This window comes from Geotrypetes seraphini, chromosome 3, assembly GCF_902459505.1.
Source record: "Geotrypetes seraphini chromosome 3, aGeoSer1.1, whole genome shotgun sequence".
Taxonomy (NCBI): domain Eukaryota; kingdom Metazoa; phylum Chordata; class Amphibia; order Gymnophiona; family Dermophiidae; genus Geotrypetes; species Geotrypetes seraphini.
The window spans coordinates 266,059,089-266,081,036 of record NC_047086.1 but is presented as its reverse complement, the minus strand read 5'-3'; the positions used below and the strand labels follow the sequence as shown (position 1 = coordinate 266,081,036).

Sequence of the window (21,948 nt, the reverse complement as noted above, 5' to 3'; positions counted from 1 at the left end):
ATAAAAGTGGTCTGCAGAGAGAAAAAAAAGAGGAGGAGGATTAGCAATCTTAATCAAAGACTCCCTAACCTTAAATATACTAGAAAAAATATCCACCCATACATGGACCTTCTAGCCTGCCAACTCTCAGGCACCAAAATTCACTAAACTGCATGCTCTGCTACATAACACAGGGAAACTGGACCACAATAAGATCTGAATTTGAAAATGTCATATACCAAAATTCACTAACAGTAACCTATAATCCAATCCTAAGAGATCTAAACCTACACCTTGAAGACCATTCATCCAAACAAGTAGATAACTTTCTTTCATTTCTCAATGCCTTATCTTTCCAAATTCTAAACCCACAAACCACTCATGAGAAAGGTCACCAATTTGGCATCGCAGCCTTCTTGACCCATCAACCATCTCTATCAGAAATTCATACATCTAGTGGAACCTGGTCCCGATCCCTCTGGTCAGACCATTACACATACTCCTTCAGCATCAACTGGACCAAAAACAAAACTATACCAAAATCCAAAAAAGTAACCTATACCTCACGCAGACACATTGAACCTACAAAATTCTGGACTAAAATAGACGAAACAATCCAGGAATACAAACAACCCCAAGGATTTCATTTCACAATGGAGCAAACTGAGCAATAACACCCTTGATGAACTAGCTCCACTGAAAACCAAAACTAGAACCAGCAGACGATCAGACTAGTGGTTTGTTAATAAACTATTCCTACTCAAAAGACAATGTAGACAATTAGAAAGAAAATGGAGAAAAACTAACCTAGATCATACGAAAACTGCCTGGAAAAAATTAACAAACAATACAAACTACAATTAAAGGATAAGAGAAAAGCACACTACACCAACCTAATAGGCATAGAAACCCAAGACACCGAAAAACTATTTCAAATAGTAAAAGATCTAACTGACACCAAACCCAACTGACCACTAACAATACCCCCCCCTTAGCCACCCTCTTAGCTGAACACTTCAAGAACAAAATTACAAATGCCAGAGCCACCCTCAATGGTACCCCAACCCACCTAATTGAATTCACAATACATCCCACAGAAAAGGAATCAACTGCAGCAGACAGAACCTGGTCCCACTTCCCCAATATACAATGGTCAGAACTCAACAAACTCTACAGAAAGTACAGCCACGCATCCTGTGACCTTAACCACTGCCTACCATATCTCTTAAAAACCTCCAACACAAAATTCCGTGCTCTTCTCCTACAATGGGTACAAATCATGCTCACAGAAGGCCTTTTCCCAACTGACGTTAGCAAAATCATCATCACCCAGATCATAAAAGACCCTAAAGGACCTATGGATCAACCATCCAACTACAGACTCATTGCCTCAATACCTCTCTATGTCAAACTAACTAGTAGCCAAACTCTTCACAAACTGTCTAGAAGACCACAACATATTCCACCCAACGCAATCTGGCTTCAGAACCAATTTCAGCACAAATACACTATTAGGCTCCCTTATTGACACAGCTAGACAACACCTCAGCACAGGAAAAAAAAAATGCTGCTCATACAACTGGACCTGACCGCAGCATTTGACCTGGTGGACCATAACATCCTATTGCAAATTTGGACAAAGTATACTCATGGTTTGAAGGATTCCTAAAATCCAGAACCTACAGAGTAAAATCAGATAAAGAAAAATCAGAACCATGCTCCAACCCCTGCAGCGTACCCCAAGGATCCCCACTATCCCTTACTCTCTTCAATCTCTAAACTGCCTCCCTTGGTGCCAGCCTGGACAAACTAGGACTAACCTCCTATAACTACGCAGAAGACATTACCATTCTCATACCTTTTGATCAACCAAAGCCCTCTTTGACAGACACACTACACCAAACACTAGAAACAGTAGGGACTTGGATGAAAGATTACAAACTGAAACTGAACCCAGACAAAACAAAATTCATCCTCCTTGAAAATAACAAAGCCCTAACCATAACCAATATAGAAATCAACTCAATCAATTACCCAATTCAACCCACCCTAAAACTACTAGGAATGATGATAGACTGATGCTGCACCATGCAACCACAAATAAATAAAGCAATACAGAAATCATTCACAGTTATGAGAAACTTAAGACAAGTTCGAAAATTCTTCGAAAGAACACAATTCCAGCTCATAGTACAATCCCTAATCATAGGATTACTAGATTATTGCAACATTCTCTATTTCCCATGCCCTGCAACAATGACAAAACAATTACAAACAATTCAAAACACAGCGCTGAGACTCATCTACTCATTGAGGAAACACGACCACATTACAGAGGCTTACCTCAACTCGCACTGGCTTCCAATTCCGGCAAGAATACTATTTAAATTCTACTGTCTACTATTTAAAACTATTAACGGAGACAGCCCAACCTACCTGAACAACCACCTCATCCAAACTATCTCAACCAGGCACAGAAAAGCTCATACTCCATTCAAACACCCTCCAATCAAAGAAGTTAAACAGAAAAAGCTATATGATAGCCTCCTAGCCAATCAAGCAGCAAAATTAGACAACCAAGTCTCCAACCTACTGATAACGACCCCAGACTACAAAATGTTCAGAAAAGAAATAAAGACTATACTCTTCAAGAAATCCCTAAAAAAGTCTTAATACTGCAAGTTCCTTCCTTCTTCCCGCCTCCCCGAAACTACCTAATCTACTCTTTATCTCCCCTGGAAATGACCATATATCTTCTTTTGTAATCTGCTTTCTATAACTCTTTTGTAATCCGCCTTGAACCGCAAGGTAATGGCGGAATAGAAATCTCTAATGTAATGTAATATAATGTAATTAGATCACAAAGAAACATCCATTAACATTCATTGGAGCTATTGCCTAAAAAGTGATGAAATATAGTGGTTTTTAAGGTTTTGTGAAAGATCTGAAGAGATAAACACGATCTAATTTGAGGAGGTAGTCCATTCCATATCGCAGTTAGTAAGTATGGAAAGGAGTGTGAAATTTTACTAATGGACTTGATTCCTCTCAATGATGGAAAAGAGAGCTTATTCATATGAGTTCTCATGCCAGAAGATCTCATAGTGTTTAAACACAGGTACATTTAAATTGAACTCTCAGTTGAAACAGAAGTCAATGTAGTTTCCTCAGCAGAGGCGATGTGATCGAATTTGTTCTTTCCAAAAATCAGTCTGTTGTGCAAGAATTTGTACGCTAGCATCAAGACCTTGAAGATGCAGCATTTGGCTATGGGTAGCCAGTGGGCTGATGATAGGGTGTCATGGATGTGAAGGTTTTTTAGAAGTCTAATTGCTGTGCTTTGTACACGTTGAATATGCTGTATATTCTTTTATGTGAGTTCGGTGTATAGCGCGTTGTAGTGGTCCATGCAGGAGAGGATAAAGGCATAGAGAAATTGGGTGATCAGATTCAGAGAAGTAGTTCCTTATTTTTCAAAGTTGTCACAGGTAGTAGAGACCACCTGAGAGATATGGTTGGAAATCGATAGTTGGAGTTGAGAAGTATCCCTAAGCTGCATGCTTGGTCTTTTGCAGTTTTGGTAGTTGATTCCCAGAGCAGAGAGGGATGAGTGCAGTGCTCTTTGCAGATCCAAAGGAATTCTGTTTTGGAGGCATTTAGATGCACTTTGTTGATAGCCAATTTCTGATTTCTGAGAGGCAGTTTAGGAGTTTTGTGATCTGGGAGTCGCGGATTTCTCCCAATGGTAGATATTGTTGGACGTCAACAATGAATGAGTGAATCTGGATTTGGTGTTTGTGGGCTATGTCTAGGACAGGTCTAATGTAGAGATTAAAAAATAGAGGGGATAGTAGATTGGTGATTGGTTTTGTTTTCTATAGGGCAGCGCTGGGTAGTACGCTTTGGGATCTGTTAGGAAGGAAGTGAACCAATGTAATGCAGTATTTCGAATGCCAGTTTCGGAGAGTTGTGTTATGAGGAGAAGATAGTCAATTATGTTGCATGCTGCACTGAGATCCAGTAGAACCAGAAAGACATCATTACCCTTATCCAAGCATTTCCAGCAGTCTTCAATGATGTCGAGAAGGAAGGTTTAGTACTGTGGAATCCCAATTGGTGCATGGATAGAGCTATTTGTTGATGAAAGAGTGTAATTGGTTAAGCACAGTTTTTGCAGGATCTTGGTGATAAAAGGGTAGGTTTGGAGACAGGTTTACAGTTGCTGGGCACTAGTGCTGCATGATTCGAATCGATTCACCGATTCATTTCGGGTGAATCGATTCGAATCGATTTACCCCGCCAAAAAATTGGCCTCCCGATTCATTGACTGACCCTCCCCACTCGCCCTTTAAAGCAGGAGCGGCAGCGCTGCCTTTTGCTGGCCTGCCGCTCCTGCTTTAGAGGGTGAGTGGGGAGGGTCAGTCGGGAAGTGGCTTACCCGCTGCTGTACTCTCCGTCTTCCCCCTGGCCTCCCGAATCTATCTCTCTAACTTCAGCAGCCTGCAATTAAGATCATTGGCGCTAGTGATCTTTGCAAGCTGCTGAACGGCTTCGGAGCGTCTTCTCTCTGCCACGGTCTTGCCCCTTCTCTGACTTCAGAGAAGGGGCGGGACCGCGGCAGAGAGAAGACGCTCCGAAGCTGTTAAGCAGCTTGCAAAGATCACTAGCACCAGCGATCTTATTGCAGGCTGCTGAAGTTAGGGAGATTGATTCTGGAGGCCAGGGGGAACAGCAGGCCTTCTGGAAGTGGGGTGTACCCCTTCGGAGGGGGGTTACAGGCCTTCAGAGGAGATAGGCGGGGGGGGGGGACAGGCAGGCAGGCCTTCGGGGGGGATTCAGGCCTTCAAAGGGGGAGGACAGGCAGGCAGGCCTTTGGGGGGGATGCAGGCCTTCAAAGGGGGGGACAGGCAGGCCGGCCTTCGGGGGGATGCAGGCCTTCAAAGGGGGGACAGGCAGGTAGGCAGGCCGGCCTTCGGGAGGATGCAGGCCTTCAAATGGGGGGGGACAGGCAGGCAGGCCTTCGGGGGGATGCAGGCCTTCAAAGGGGGGGGACAGGCCTTCGGGGGGGTAGGCAGGCAGGTCTTCGGGAGGGATGTAGGCCTTTGAGGGGTATCAGGCCTTCATGGGGAGGTGCAGGCCTTAAATGGGGGAGACAGACCAGGGGAGGGGGCCCTGGTGTAGAAGTACACGGAGGGAAGGGGGGGTTCAAAGACACGTGCATATGCCAGACTTTGGGGTGGAAGAAATAATGGGTCTGAAAATAGAGGAGAGGAAGAGAGATGATGGACAATGGGATTTAGGGAGGGAAGGAACAGAAAGGGAGAGAAGTTGGACACAAGGGAAGGTGTGGAGGGGGGGATAGAGACACTGGATAGGAGGGTAGTTGGGAAAAGAAAGGGAGAGATGGTGGACCCTGGGGTGGTTGGGAAGGAGGGAGAGATGCTGGATGAAAAGATAGTTAAGAAAAGATGGATCTGTGGATGGAGACAAAAAAAAAGAAAGATGCCAGACCTCTGGGGGAGGGAAGGGAAACGGAAGGGGAGGACAGAGATGGCAGATGGATGGTTAGAACGGAGAAAGAAAGAAGACCCTGGCTAGTAAGTTATCAGAAGACAACCAGAGCCTGGGACTAACAAGATTTGAATGACCAGACATCAAAAGGTAGAAAAACTAATTTTGTTTTCCCTTTTGTGATTACAATATGTCAGATTTGAAACATGTATCCTGCCAGAGCTGGTATTAGACCGCAAATGTGAGCTAGGATTTAAGAGAGAGAGAAAAAGTATTTTTTGTTTGTTTATTTTGTTTACACCACAGCACCAGTGTGGTTAGGAGAAGGCAAAGGGGATGAAGAGGCTATAAAAGGGGTGAAGAGGCTATAAAATAAACCCACCAGGATGTTTGAAAAAAACACCCGATTGGGCAGGAAAATCGAATCAAATTGAAAAACCAATTCAGTAGGCTGAATCGAATCGAATCAAAATTTTTTTTCCTGGATCGGGCAGCACTACTGGACACACTAGGGTCGAGTATGTTTTTTTATTTGGATTGGTCTAATGATTGCTGATTTCCAGATTTTGTGCACTAAGCCTGATTGTAGAGAGGTGTTGATGAGAGGAAGGATGGAGTTTACGAAGGCATCTTTCACAGCCACTAGGAGGTGTGGAGGGCAGGGGTCAAGGATGGAGCTGGGAGGGTGAATAGAGTCTAATATCTTGGTGAGGTCAGGTCATCATGGAAGACAATTTCAAAGTGAGTTAGATTTCCAGTTGTAGGTTTAAGTATCCTTTCTGGGTTGTGGGGAGATGGTATTGGCTTTGTCAGCGAAATAATCTGAAATCGTTTTGCTAGCTAGTTCAGAGTTAAGGCTTTGGCTGTCTCTTTGCAATGTTGTGAATATTTTTTTTGTTAGTTCAAAAAGGTTCTTTGATCTATTAGGGGTCTTTAGTAGTTGTTGGGAGTAGTATATCTTTTTTGTGTCTAGGGTAGCTTGTTTATATTTTTCATGCGGTTTCCTCCAGCTGGTTTTGTCACTTTTAAGCCTGGATTTGTATCATTTTCTTTCGGCTTTCCTTCTTGGTTCTTAAGTTGTCGGTAAACCAGGGGGAGGAATGTTTGTGAGGATAGTATTTGATCTCTTTGACTGGTGCTAGATCTTCATAGAGGGCTCTTACCTCGGTGTGCCAGTCTATGGCAGCCTTGTCAATGGATTTGGAATTGGGTTTTAATGCTCCCACTAGGTTGGAAAGGCCTGTGGAGTGATCCCCTAAGTTGATAGTATTGTTATCATATATTTTCTTAGGTTAGGTTTGCTTCTTGGTTGATAGTTGTTTCATTGTGTACGTGTTGTTGAATGTGATCAGATGGTAGTCAGACCAGGGTACTCATTTCATGGAACAGCTAGAAGTTCCTGTGGTACACAATGTGTCTTTTTGAATAAAGATTAGGTCTAGGATATGGCCCTCAGAGTGGGTCAGTGAAGGGGCTATTTGATGGAAGCATAGGTCTGATAGTGATGCAATGAAGTTTACTGGGGATCCGGTCTCATTTGGTAGTTTGTGAACTTGAAGTCTCCTAGTATGATGATCTGGTTGTAGATGATGATCACTTTGCCAAAGATGGATAGCAAGTCATCTAAGATAGGCATTGGAGAGTGGAGTGCTCTGTTTATCAGGGTGAAGGTGAGATCTCTGTAATGACCTGCTGAGAAGATGAGGCATCCTAGTGCATTTAGAGTGAGGCAATCTAGTGTGTTTAGAGTGCACATATTAATCTTGGATTGTGGTTGGATTTAATGATAGTGGCTACACATCCTCCTCTAGTGACCATGCTTGAGCAAGTTGGCACTTGGTATCCTGGCGGGCAAATGCATACCCAGTGTTTTTGAGCCAAGTTTCAGTAATTAGGAAGATGTCCCAATTATTGTTTGTGAGGAAATCGTTTAGAACAGGGGTGTCCAACCTTTTGGCTTCCCTGGGCCACATTGGCCGAAAAAAAATTTTCTGGGGCCACACAAACGTGCAAACGCTGCAGCAAGACAGAGGAGAGAGCCGGCAAGACAGTAAACACCGGGGGCAGCAGAGGAAAACACTGCATTGCCCTTGACCAAGGCCACACAAAATACTTCACAGGGCCGCAGGTTGGACACCCCTGGTTTAGAATGACATGTTTGTTGTTTACTGATCTTGCATTTGCAAGGGCAATTTTGAGTCTTTTGGGTGCTGTTGAGATAGGGGTGGTGGGGATAGAGTTAAGGATTTGCTGCAGGGGAGGTGGCACCGGTCACCATATCTGCCCTGATCTATGATGCCTGGGATGGAAGAATACATTTTGGCATGTAGAATTGTTGCCAAGAAATAGGAGAATAGAATTCACGACATTGGCATTAAATAGTTAGTGTAGAGATGTAGGACTATAGCAGCAGTAGCAAGGTTTTGGTTATAAGTTTCAAGTTTTATTAAAAATTTGATTGATCGCCTAAACAAAGTTTCAAGGCAGTGAACAATAAAATACAACCAATAGGTTTACTTTTTGCTTTTTATAAAGACCAACATTTATAGGCTTACAAAACAAGGACTGGAGACTTACTGTTACAATAGTAAAAAAAGGGGAAGAACTACAATATAAGAATAGGAAAGAACATAAAATGGAAAATCAAAAGGGAAAGGGAAATCCTAGGTCTGTATAACAGTACACTTCTAAATCCTACTTCATTGTTAATTCCATAACAGTACTTTAGGTAAAGTCAAGGGTTTATAAAGCAGCAAGTTTCTTAACAACACTTTGGAGCATACCCAAGCAACTAAGGCAAACCAAAGGAGATATAAGGAAAGTCATAACTTTGTTGGTTCTGTGGGGTTTTGGAGGCTCTAGCAAGGTCCAGCTATAGTATTCCACTTGGTCTGTTCAAAGGGCCCTTTGGCATGGCTCTTCACTGGGTCCTGCCAGCGGGAGGTCCACCTTCTTGGCAGCCTTTAATGGGCCAAAAAGAAATTGCTTCCACAAGGCTAGTGATCAGGACTTCCCACCAAAGATCTAAACTGGTGCAGTAAGGGGGCCAAAAGGCTGCTCCCTTCTCACCATGTTGTGCTTGGCTGCCAGGGGGATTCCATCTTTCTGGCCCTTTAAAGAACCAAAGAGGAGCTGCTTTCATGAGGCCGGTGGGCAAGGCTTCCTGCCGAAGATCTGAACAAGAACAGGAGTGGTGCTTAAATAGAAGCACAGCAATGGGGAAGGTAGATGATGCTGGATGTACTTCTATAGTTTGTGTCCAGTATATGGCAAAGGCTAAAACAACCCCCCCCCAAAAAAAAAAATGCTGAAGTCTTAAATACTAGCTATACAAAATCAGTAAAGAATATCGAGAGAGGAGGACACCTCTTCCCATATATTTAAGAAAGAGGGAAAGGAGAAAACAGTATATCCTGCTGAGTGTGTGAGACTTCAGTATCAGGGAACTGAAATATGCTTGTAACTCTCAATCAGTGTCCCCTGGGCTGGCAACCCTCATGACGACTTTTCAAGCCTCAGTTATGTTTAGTGCAATTCCACAAAAACTAATCAAATAAATCAAAAAAAGCTGTGAAAAAACATAAATGTGAAAAAATCTTTCATTCATCTCCCTTTCATAAATAAGTCCTCAAAATTCAAAAATCTAAGTCCAATCAATATTCCAGCACAATGTATCACTATAAATATATAATGTGAAAAAATCCAACTTATCTGAATTTAAAAGTCCATGATTTCTCTAAGGTAAGTCCGTAATATGCCCGACAGAGCTCTGTTTCGCTATCTTCTTCAGGAACCAAACCACCTCCAACTGAAATCTTTCAAAACATTGCATGCTCTTGATAATGAAACAATCTTAGCAATAAAAGAGTCTGTTCAAAAATGAAGAGATTTTACTCCCTATATAGCCCACACATTGAAAAGCTTTAATGGCAGTTGAACAATGAGGCACCGATTAAAAAGTCCCACGAAAAGGCAACACACCATTGGCAATGCGAAAACATCATCAGTGCAACTTTATTGAAACTTTGTTGTAACAAGGAACAGTCCCAACAGGATATCAAAATGACAGCTTAGAAATACGGGAACATGGAAAGAGGGAGATGAATGAAATATTTTTTCACATTTATGTTTTTTCACAGCTTTTTTTGATTTATTTGATTTGTTTTTGTGGAATTGCACTACACATAACTGAGACATGATGATGTATCGGACGAACTCACTCGGGCTTGAATAGTCTTCATGAGAGTTGCCAGCCTGGGGGGACACTGATTGAGAGTTACAAGCGTATTTCAGTTCCTTGATACTGAAGTCTCACACACTCAACTGTTTTCTCCTTTCCCTCTTTCTTAAATATATGGGAAGAGGTGTCCTCCTCTCCCCATATTCTTTGATGATTTTGTATAGCAAGTATATGGCAAGACAGATTGGGGACAGGGGGTTGGAATTAGCTGCTACGGCAACACCAGCCATAGACAGACTTCTACGGTCTCCGTTCCATTTGTTGCAAAAAGGATCAAGGATCAAGAGCAATTATAAGTATTGTATACCACATTCAAATCATCTGAGTACAGATCTTACCTATCTCGGTGGGGGGGGGGAAGGCATCTTATACTGAACCTTAGCAAGTAAAATGAATAATTACTGGTTTGCTGCCTTGAGAATGAAAGTGGCTGTTGGGCAGACTGGATGGACCACATAGTTCCTTATCTGCCTTCATTTACTATGAAATTATTTTTCATGGAAAGGGTGGTGGATGCCTGGAATTTCAAAAAGGTGTCAAAATTCAAGAAAACTTGGGACAAAAAATAGGATCTCTTATCAGAAAGTGAAGGGTAAAAATTGAAGAACTAGGGCCAGAAATGGGCAGGATCCTGTATATGGCTAATCAGTTTAGGATGGGATGGGGAGGGCTTTGGGAATTCTAGTAATTTGGGATGCTTTAGATAGGCTGGAGTAAGTTTCAACGGCAACACCAGTAGATGGAACATAAGAATTGTGCGGGGCAGAATTCTATAGTCCAGAAATATAAGACAATTTAATCATGAATTTATAATGCATGTAACCTTTAGGTAGACTGGATGGACCATTCAGGTCTTTATCTACCATCATTTACTATGTTACTATGACTATAGAGATGGGACTATGTCCCACTCTAACTACTACACTTTTGGTGGATTATGAGAGACTTCTAAAACCCAAATCTCATGTATCTACATATAGGTGACACCTGCAGGCATAAGAGCTATTGATGTGCTGTACAGTTGGGCCCATTAGGTTTTGGGTGGGTTTTGGAGGGCTCACCATCTATAATAATAAAACCCTAGAGCGCGCATGCGCTCTTGAAAATTTGTGATTCCTGGCGCCGTGAGGTGTGCTTCTGTGGCAGTATTCTATTTGACACCTCATGGTGCTTGCAGGGGCTGGAGGCGCGCGACTGTGCTCTCTCCCTGCCCACGTCCTCGGCAGGGAATACACCTCCCACCCTCACTCGCCGCTGCTGCTGCTGCCACCACTGATCCTCCTCTTCAGAGCAGCCTGCGATTGTGGCCGGCTTTAAAGAACCTCGCAGGCCGCTCTCCAACCTCAGTAGAACGCTCCCTCTGATGCACGGGATCGCGTCAGAGGGAACGTGCTACCGAGTTGGAGAGCGGCCTGCTAGGTTCGCTAAAGCCGGCCACCATGATCGCAGGCTGCTTTGAAGAGGAGCAGGCCAGAAATCACCGGGATGGAGGGAGGGTAAAAAGGGGATTAATACTGGGAGCCAGGGGTAGAGGGAGAGGGAAAGGGAAAGGGGGCTGCTTTGGAGGGGAGGTGTGCTGGGGACAGACAGCTTTGCTCTGGGAGGAGACAGAAGGGGCCATGGAGAGATAGGGAGAGGGAAAGGGGGCTGCTTTGGGGGGAGGGGTGTGCTTGGGGCAAACAGCTTTGCTCTGGGGGGGAAGACAGAAGGGGCTATGGAGAGACAGGGAGAGGGAAAGGGGGCTGCTTTGGGGGCAGGGGTGTGCTGGGGGGAGACAGAAGGAGCCATGGAGAGTTAGGGAGACGGAAAGGGGGCTACTTTGGGGGAGGAGTGCTGGGGACAGACAGCTTTGCTCTGGGGGGAAGACAGAAGAGGGCCATGGAGAGACAGTTAGGGAGAGGGAAAGGGGTCTGCTTTGGGGGGGAGGTGTGTGCTGGGGGCAGATAGCTTTGCTGGGAGGGGAGATAGAAGGATACTGACAGCGGCCAAGGAGAGAGAGATAAAGAAACACAGACAGACAGACACATCTATTCTAGCACCCATTAATGTAACGGGCTTAAAGACTAGTATACTATAAGGATGTTATACTGAGATGTATACCTTTATCTGCCATCATGTTTCTATGTTTCACTGCAGTGCTCCATTGCTCTGCGGGGATGTATGTGTGGCCAGTCTACTAAAAATGCTGGCTCCTCCTACATCTCAATGGCTTGCTTTGTGCATTTTTGTTTTGGACATGTTTTTTACATAAATGGTTCAAAAGGATAGATGAACTGAGGATAAACACATCTAAGAAATAGCCATTTTCAAAAATAAAGATGAACATTTTTCTGTTTCAAAAATGGACGTTTAACACTGGATTTTTTATGCATGTTTCACAAAACGTCCAAACTCGGATTTGACGTCATATGGAAAGTAGTGCCCCTTCACATGTCATAAAATGCAGAGGGGAACAATTGGTTTCCTTAAGGAGTTACTTAACTCCATCCTCATGGAGTCAACATGTAAATAAAGCTTTGCAAAGTTCTGCACCTTCTTATATGAATTATTTTACTTTCAGCTGATCTGGAAAACATGGCAAGTACTGAACGCATAGCATTCCTGCAAGAAAAACTGCAAGAAATCAGAAAACACTACTTGTCTTTGAAATCTGAAGTGGCTTCTATTGAAAGAAGGAGAAAGCGCTTGAAAAAGAAAGATGCAGAAAGTAAGTGTTGGTATTAGAAAAGTTTTATTAAACCTTATGTGAGGAGGGGGGTTCTTCTGTTCACTGAATCTTTCATAGATTTCAAGGTGCAGGGGGCTGGTATTGACTCTGATGTCATGGCAGTGGGGAGAGAGCTACTATTGGCTCTTTTGAAAGACTCAAAGTTTTTTTTCAGCCTGAGAACAGTGGAGAGAGAGAGAGAGAATTTCAGTTGGAGTGAAGTGTTAAGAGTAGGGAGTAATAGCCTGTCTCTCTTTGATTAAAAGTTTTGTGGGAGCTGGCAGAGAATTTATCTAAGCAGCTGGCTACCTCTATGCATATAGCTCTGGAGATAATTGTCCCAGAACCCTGAATATACTGGTAAAAGGAGAATTTCTACTTGTCCTATTTACCCTCTTTTTACCTGATAGTGTTCTTCTGGCCTGCCTCCTATGCACATAACCAGCCATAGGAGGCCAGGGTTTACATGTACTTAAGCACTTCCAGTGTATGATGAGCTTTGATCTTTGTATATGTAACAGTTAAGGGAAAAATAAAAAACTTAACAAGGGGAAGGGGCAGCCCTGTGTTCAAATCCAAAGTAAGTAGTTACATTTGGAATAAGGCTGAGACAATGGTCTTCCAAAACAAATTCCAATTTATTGGATTGGATGGTTCTGTGCTTTACCAATAAATTGCACTTTGTTTTGGAAGACTATTAGCCCTACTCTTTGTGTGGCTGTAGTCAAGGGAAATACACAATTATAACTGTATTTTCCCCTTGCTGTTCCTAATAGCACAGTCTGTGTCTAGCTGATGGAGAGAGAGAGAGAGAATTTCAGTTGGAGTGAAGTGTTAAGAGTAGGGAGTAATAGCCTGTCTCTCTTTGATTAAAAGTTTTGTGGGAGCTGGCAGAGAATTTATCTAAGCAGCTGGCTACCTCTATGCATATAGCTCTGGAGATAATTGTCCCAGAACCCTGAATATACTGGTAAAAGGAGAATTTCTACTTGTCCTATTTACCCTCTTTTTACCTGATAGTGTTCTTCTGGCCTGCCTCCTATGCACATAACCAGCCATAGGAGGCCAGGGTTTACATGTACTTAAGCACTTCCAGTGTATGATGAGCTTTGATCTTTGTATATGTAACAGTTAAGGGAAAAATAAAAAAACTTAACAAGGGGAAGGGGCAGCCCTGTGTTCAAATCCAAAGTAAGTAGTTACATTTGGAATAAGGCTGAGACAATGGTCTTCCAAAACAAATTGTGTATTTCCCTTGACTACAGCCACACAAAGAGTAGGGCTAATAGTCTTCCAAAACAAATTCCAATTTATTGGATTGGATGGTTCTGTGCTTTACCAATAAATTGCACTTTGTTTTGGAAGACTATTAGCCCTACTCTTTGTGTGGCTGTAGTCAAGGGAAATACACAATTATAACTGTATTTTCCCCTTGCTGTTCCTAATAGCACAGTCTGTGTCTAGCTGATGACTAGCAGCTAATGAGAGCAATTTTTTTTTTCTATCTGCAGACTTAGGGTCTCTAGGCTGCATTTTTGATCTGTTATGGGTTTTTTTCCCCTATGTGTTTCGACTTGGCACTTACCTAGGTACCTCTAGAAGGGGGTTTACACTCGTATATTAAGAACATAAGCAATCCCTCAGCTGGATCAGACCTGAGGTCCATCGTGTCCAGCAGTCCACTCACGTGGCGTCCAACAGGTCCAGGACCTGTGCAGTAATCCTCTATCTAAACCCCTCTATCCCCTTTTCCAGCAGGAAATTGTCCAATCCTTTCTTGAACCCCAGTACCGTACTCTGCCCTATTACGATCTCTGGAAGCACATTCCAGGTGTCCACCACACGTTGGGTAAAAAAGAACTTCCTAGTATTCGTTTAGAATCTGTCCCCTTTCAACTTTTCTGAATGCCCTCTTGTTCTTTTATTATTCAAAAGTTTGAAGAATCTGTCCCTCTCTACTCTCTCTATGCCCTTCATGATCTTGTAAGTCTCTATCATATCCCCTCTAAGTCTCCTCTTCTCCAGGGAAAAGAGACCCAGTTTCTCCAATCTCTCAGCGAATGAAAGGTTTTCCATCCCCTTTATCAGACGCGTCGCTCTCCTCTGAACCCTCTCGAGTAACGCCATGTCCTTCTTAAGGTAAGGCGACCAATATTGGACGCAGTACTCCAGATGCGGGCGACCAATATTGACCATACTCCAGATGCGGATATAATGGCAAGATAACTTCTTTCATTCAGTTTGTAATACTCTTCTTGATTATGCCTAGCAATCTGTTTGCCTTCTTAGCGGCTGCTGCGCACTGTGCCATCGGCTTCATTGTCATGCCCACCATTACCCCCAAGTCCCTTTCTTGGTTGCTCTCATTTAATAACATCCCTCCCATCGTATAGTTGTACCTCGGGTTTCTGTTTCCCATGTGTAATACTTTACATTTCTCAATGTTGAACTTCATCTGCCATCTCGTCGACCATTCACCTAGTTTGTTCAAGTCCCTTTGCAATTCTTCGCAGTCCTCTTTAGTCCGAGGCAGCTCCACTAAATAGTTTGGTGTCCGCAAACTTTATTATCTCACACTTCGTCCCTGTTTCTAGATCATTTATGAATATATTAAATAGCGGCCTGAGCACCGAGCCCTGCGGGACCCCACTCGTGACCCTCCTCCAGTCCTAGTAGTGGCCCTTCACTCCTACCCTCTGTTTCCTACCCGGCAACAAGTTTCTGATCCATCTATGTACGTCTCCTTCCACCCCATGGTTCTTCAGTTTCCGGAGTAGGCGTTCATGGGGCACCTTGTCAAAGGCTTTTTGGAAATCTAGATATATGATGTCTATGAGGTCTCCTTTGTCCATCCGTTTGTTAATTCCTTCGAAGAAGTGCAATAAGTTCGTTAGGCACGATCTCCCCTTGCAGAAACCATGTTGGCTGGTTATCAGAAGTTTGTTTCTTTCAAAATGTTCATCAATGTTTTCTTTTATCAATGCTTCCGCCATTTCCCCCGGAACCGAGGTCAGACTCACATGTCTGTAGTTTCCCGGGTCACCTCTTGATCCCTTTTTAAAGATGGGCGTAACGTTGGCTATCTTCCAGTCCTCCGGGATCACGCCTGTTTTTAGGGATAGATTGCAAATTTGCTACAGTAGTTCTGCTATCTCCTCCTTTAATTCCTTCAGAACCCTTGGATGGATTCCGTCCGGACCCAGGGATTTGTCAGTTTTTAGTTTTTCTATCTGCTTGCGTACATCTTCAAGGCTCACTTCCATGGATGTTAATTTTTCTGCTTGATTTCCATTGAAGAATTGCTCAGGTTCTGGTATGTTGGATATTAATATAAGAGGTTCTTTTGAGTTAAATGAGAGCATTCCATAGATCAGCAGCGGGTGATCTGTGGCCCACAGGTCAAATGTGCCTTGCCGTTGAATTATATGTGGCCTGTGAGACCATAGGAAGTATACCCCGGTTACCAGAGTTTTGGTGATTTTAAATAAGAGCTTAAAAGTTACCATACTGGGACAGACCAAAGGTCCAACAAGTCCAATATCTAGGGCCGGTTTTAGACATGTTGGGGCCCAGGGCAGAAATTGCAGAGGGGGCCCCTGATCCCCTCTCCTCTTTGCACTCTCCTCCCGACATTCCCAAACTATGTAATATAGTAAGTGAATGCAGTTTACAGAATTATATGGCGCAGGACCTGCTTACATTGGAAAGTTGGTCCTCAACCTGGCAGCTAGGCTTCAATGCTAAGAAATGTAAGGTCATGCACCTCAGAAGCGGAAATCCATGCAGGACGTACTTCTTGAACGGAGAAACTTTAACTAGGACTTCAGCAGAACGAGATTTAGGAGTAATCATCTGTGCAGACATGAAAACTGCCAATCAAGTGGAGAAGGCTTCATCTAAGGCAAGGCAGATATTGGGTTGTATCAATAGAAGTTTCGTCAGCCGAAAGCCTGAAGTCATAATGCCGTTGTACAGGGCCATGGTGAGACCTCATCTGGAGTACTGTGTGCAATTCTGGAGGCCACATTACAGTAAAGATGTGCGCAGAATTGAATCAGCTCAGCGGACGGCCACCAGGATGATCTCGGGGCTCAAGGGTCTCTCGTACGAAGAGAGACTGAACAAATTGCAGCTCTACACTCTCGAGGAACATAGGGAGAGGGGAGACATGATCGAAACATTTAAGTACCTCACGGGACGTGTCGAAGTGGAAGATGATATTTTCTTTCTCAAGGGACCCTCGACCACAAGAGGGCACCCACTCAAACTCAGGGGCGGAAAATTTCATGGCGACACCAGAAAGTATTTCACAGAGAGAGTGGTTGATCATTGGAACAAGCTTCCAGTGCAGGTGATCGAGGCAGACAGCGTGCCAGACTTTAAGAATAAATGGGATACCCATGTGGGATCCCTTTAAGGGTCAAGCTAAGAAAATTGAGTCATTAGGGCATAGACAGGGGGTGGGTAAGCAGAGTGGGCAGACTTGATGGGCTGTAGCCCTTTTCTGCCGTCATCTTCTATGTTTCTATGTTTTATCCAACTCGGGCCTTAAGGTCACTTCTATTAGAGGTCATCTCAGTGCTATTAATGCTTTTCACAGACCAGTCGAGGGTAAATCTCTCACTGCTCATCCTTTCATAGCCAGATATATGAAGGGACTTTTCAGTGTCAAGCCACCTCTCAAACTGCCTCCAGTGGTTTGGGATCTAAATGTGGTTCTCTCTAAACTCATGAAGCCTCCTTTTGAACCATTGTCTTCGGCTCATCTTAAATATCTCACTTGGAAAGTGTTTTTTCTTATTTCTCTATGTCGGCTTGTTGAGTGAGTAAGCTCCAAGCGTTGGTGGCAGACCCACCTTTCAAAGTCTTCTACCATGACAAAGTAGTACTCCGTACACATTGAAAATTTCTTCCAAAAGTAGTCACTGAATTTCATTTCAATCAATCTATTGTGCAATCAGTATTTTTTTCCCAAGCCTCACTTTCATCCTGGAGGAATGGTTCTTCATATTTTGGATAGCAAACAAGCTTTAGCTTACAATTTGCAAAGGACTCAGTCTCACAGAATGTCTCCTCAGATGTTTGTCTCTTTTGACCCTAGCAAGTTGGGCCAACCGGTATCCAAGAGAACTATTTTTAACTGGTTGGTAGCTTGTATTGCCTTCTGTTATGCTCTGGCTGGGCTGCAACTGGAGAGTCGTGTCACATCACACAAAGTCTGAGCTATGGCAACTTCAGTTGGTTTCTTTCATTCCACTACTATTGATGAAATCTGTAAAGTTGATACTTGGTCCTCAGTTCATACATTCACATCTCACTATTGTCTGAAATCTTTTTCCAGACAGGCTGGTCACTTCGACCAAGCGGTATTGCAACATTTATTTTCTTAATGGCTAACACTCCCTCCATTCCATTCTAGTAAGCTAGGGAATCCCACATGTGCGAATATGCTGCCTGCTTGTCCTTGGATAAAGCACAGTTACTTACCGTAAAAGGTGTTATTCAGGAACAGCAGGCAGATATTCTCACAACCTACCCACCTCCCTGGTTGGCTTCTTAGCTTGCTTACAGAACAGAGATATCGCGAGCCTACATCACGCGGGAAGGCACTTGCACATGCGCAGTGCAGGCAATCCTAAATTTTCACACCAAATCTTAAAAGTGGCGATGCTCTTTTAAAGTGTCCGTACTGGGGCTCTGTGGATGACGTCACCCACATGTGAGAATATCTGCCTGCTGTCCCTGGATAACACCTGTTACGGTAAGTAACTGTGCTTTGTCACCTCAAGCTGCTCAGTTAGCCATCAACTCAACCATACGACTACTAGAACTCCTAGGGTTTGCATTCAACAACCAGAAATCACATCTCCAACCATCCCAGAATCTGGAATTTATTGGGACTCAACTGGACACAACTGAAACTCGTGCGTACCTCCCTCAACAGAGACTAGACGCTCTACTGCACATCTGCAAACATGTGTTTACTCTCCAAACTATCATAATACGACAGATGATGTGACTGTTAGGACACAAGGCATCAATAGCCATGTTGCCCCATTTGCACATCTTCATCTCAGACATCATCAATGGACTTTACAGAAGAAAGATGTAAGAAATCTTTCTGAACCAGAAATGGTTTTCAAGTGTGATGAAGTGGAAGAATTGAAAGAAATCTTGGTGAACTTAGAAAATGTACTAAGCCAAATCAACAAGCTAAAGAACAATAAATCACCTGGACTACATCCCAGGGTATTGATAAAACTCAAACATGAAATTGCTGATCTGTTATTAGTGATCTTTAATCTGTCGCTAAATCATCTGTAACACCTAAAGATTGTAGAGTAGCCAATGTTATGCCAATTTTTAAAAGGGTTCCAGGGGAGATCCACGGAATTACAGACCGGTAAGCCTGACCTCAGTGCCAGGCAAAATAGTGGAAACAATTATAAAATATAAAATTATGGGAACATGTAGACAAACATGATTTAATGAGACAGTCGGCATGGGTTCAGCCAAGGGAGGTCTTGCCTCACCAATTTGCTTGACTTCTTTGAAGGCAATAATTCTCTTCTCTGGCATAGTTGATGAACTGTTCATGATTTTCATTATATAAGCCAGGGCTGCCCAAGTCTGGTCCTCGAGATCTACTGGCAGGCCATGTTTTCAGGATAGCCACAATGAAACATACATGAGAGAGATTTGCATACCAAGAAGTCAGTGCAGGCAAATCTCTCTCATGCATATTCATCGTGGATATCCTGAAAATCTGGCCTGCCAGTAGATTTCAAGGACCAGACTTGGGCAGCCCTGATATAAGCCATGGTATTAGTTTGTAGATATGATTTCTGAGGATTGTTTGTGTGTCTGTTTTATTATGTTTTTATAATGTTACAGTATGTATGTAAATCATGTAAACCATTTAGTTTTAAACGGAAATGAGAGACAATATGCAGATACACAATGTTCATAAGAGGACAGGGTGATAAGTTGGTGTGGGTTGCGCACAACTAGTAAGGCTTTCAAGAGAGACCATAAGGATATACTCAGTGTTGGGCACACAAAAACCAATTATGCCAGAAATGTGTGAATTGAGCATATCCAGTGGGCACCATAGAATCAACACTATATAGAACCTTTGTCTTAATAATATAACCCCTAACTAAGCAGCGCTCAGGCCATGAAAACAAGAACTAAAAAAGATATTGTGCAATTTAGATAGGAAAAAACAAAAATGCAAAAAATGGGGATAAAAAGCTAAAAAAAAAAATGACCAATGGTGTTTTCAGGGGTACCCCACAAACCGAACAGACAGACAACACAGAGATTACATGGCACAAACAAACATAGTGCTCCAGTAGGCCTTAAACTTGCTTTCATCCATCAAGGAGTCAGGGCTGAACTTAAATTTGCAAATAAACACAATTATACAAAAGGAAGAAGAAAAACAGCATTATAGAACCAGGCATATTTGTGTGCACACATGAGCAAAGTAAATTTCCTGAGAACACATGGCACAACAATCAATAATCAGCAAAGGCATAATCAACTGGTCTAGAGTCTAACGTCTGTAAGAGAAAACAAAAAATGGTGTCAATGGGCTCCATTGTCAGGAATAAGGCATGTCATCAGTCAAGTCACACAGTCATAAGAGATAATGCAATCAGGGACACAACTGGCTTCAATCTACAGAAATAGACAGATCTTACTAGGTAAAGCAAGATACAGTGTCCAGGGTTAGGTACAGAGGTAGTAGTATGAAGTATTGCAGTGTCAATGCTAAGAGAAAAAAGAAACATTTGAAATCTTAAAGTGTAAGGTCATTTCAAGGTTACTTGAAGCACAACTTTTTCTTCATGGGGGTTTTTTTTTTTTTCTTTCAGTTCAGCAAAAGATTCTTTGTGCCAAAACTGATCCATGATAGCTATGTATGTATTCCAACTGCCTGCCTTCACATCATCATCATAAGGAAACACATACCCACTGTTAAGAAAAAATAAAAGTGATAGGGGAAACATCCCTTGCCAGATACCGGTGGTAAATCAGTTGCCAACAAACTGCATCTCCCAGACCTGTAAAAGAGACTTGTGCAGTGTACTGTAAAACAAAACTAAAAAAATGAAACACTGGGCTTAACAGATTAAAGTAGTAAATTGCACTTTCCACTAGAACATATGAGTTAGTGTCAATTCATAGTTGCTTTATACAGTTCCTACCCCAAAGAGCTTACCTAAACAAAAATAACTTGGAACTTTACTCACACCTGCCTATTCCAACTAGAATATCCCTTATAATAAGGACATAATACATTCACATACTTTCAAACACGTGACACATCCCTTTTTAGCAACGTCCACTATCCTGTCTGCAACTTTCATGCATCTTTGCTACACCATATTCACATCAGCCACATCACCAATTTCTCTTTCTCTGTATCTTGGCTTGTTTCCCCAGTGCCTTCTTTGACCAAGTTTCCAAGTTAAAAACTCAATTAAATTCCAAATACTAAGCCTTTGACTTTTTTTTTTTTAAAGCTCCTTTGAATTCTGTCATCTTAAATTGGTGCTAGCAAAAGTCACACACCCACAGCTTTATAAAAGAATTCTAATGTCTCCTAAAGCCAAAAGATATCCTAAAACTATTAATACATAAATTGTTCATGTAGATCAGAAAACTAGTTCTTGGCTCCTACAACCACAGGTCTACCTAGCTAAGTTAACACACAGTGCTGGGTTTTGTTTGTTGGTTTTTTTTTCTTATTCAAACTCATTTAACATTGATTCTCCATAATTACTCAAAAAATGATTGCATTGTATTGTCTTCTGCAAGCCTGCCATAACTGGCAGGGCTGAGATGTTACATCTCATGATTAAAAGCGGTATGCCCCCCTCTCTTGTAACAGAAAAAGAAGGACAGCCAAAAAATGCTAGCCATAGGGGTGGAGGGAAAACAGAAAATCCCCTAAGAACATAAGAACAGGTCCTCTAAATATAAATTGTTAAAATAAGGACTGGCAAATTGGTATTGTGCCATAGAAACATAGAAATAGACGGCAGATAAGGGCCCACGGCCCATCCAGTCTGCCCACCTTAATGTCCCTCCCCTACCTTTGCCCTGTGAATAGATCCCATGTGCCGATCCCATTTTGCCTTAAAATCAGGCACGCTGCTGGCCTCAATCACCTGTAGTGGAAGACTATTCCAGCGATCAACCACTCTTTCAGTGAAAAAGAATTTCCTGGTGTCACCTCGTAGTTTCCCGCCCCTGATTTTCAACGGATGCCCTCTTGTTGCCACTGCATCAAAGCAACGTTTGCTAATAATTCCCAGTTCCTTTTTGCTAGGCACAACACAAACAAACAAACAAAATTGACAATCTCCTTTCAAATATGCTAAATGGTTCCTAAGCACCAGTAAAAATTATTGAATTCCAAAACATCACTTGCTTCCTTGCTTTAGGAAATTCTGTTCGCATTAGCTCAAATACTAAAGCTCTCTTTCTTCCTGAGTCTTAT

The 21,948-nt window shown here is 42.7% G+C and overlaps 1 protein-coding gene across 7 annotated transcripts in view; it reads left to right on the top strand.

Moving 5' to 3' along the window:
• The window catches only part of ARID4B (AT-rich interaction domain 4B), an 852,780-nt gene that overhangs the window by 805,808 nt on the left and 25,024 nt on the right, over positions 1 to 21,948 (top strand). For all 7 annotated transcript variants that reach the window (XM_033937320.1, XM_033937318.1, XM_033937319.1 and 4 more), the window contains one exon: positions 12,291 to 12,437. In XM_033937320.1, coding sequence (XP_033793211.1) covers positions 12,291 to 12,437 — 147 coding nt within the window. The remainder of the gene's footprint in view (positions 1 to 12,290; positions 12,438 to 21,948) is intronic.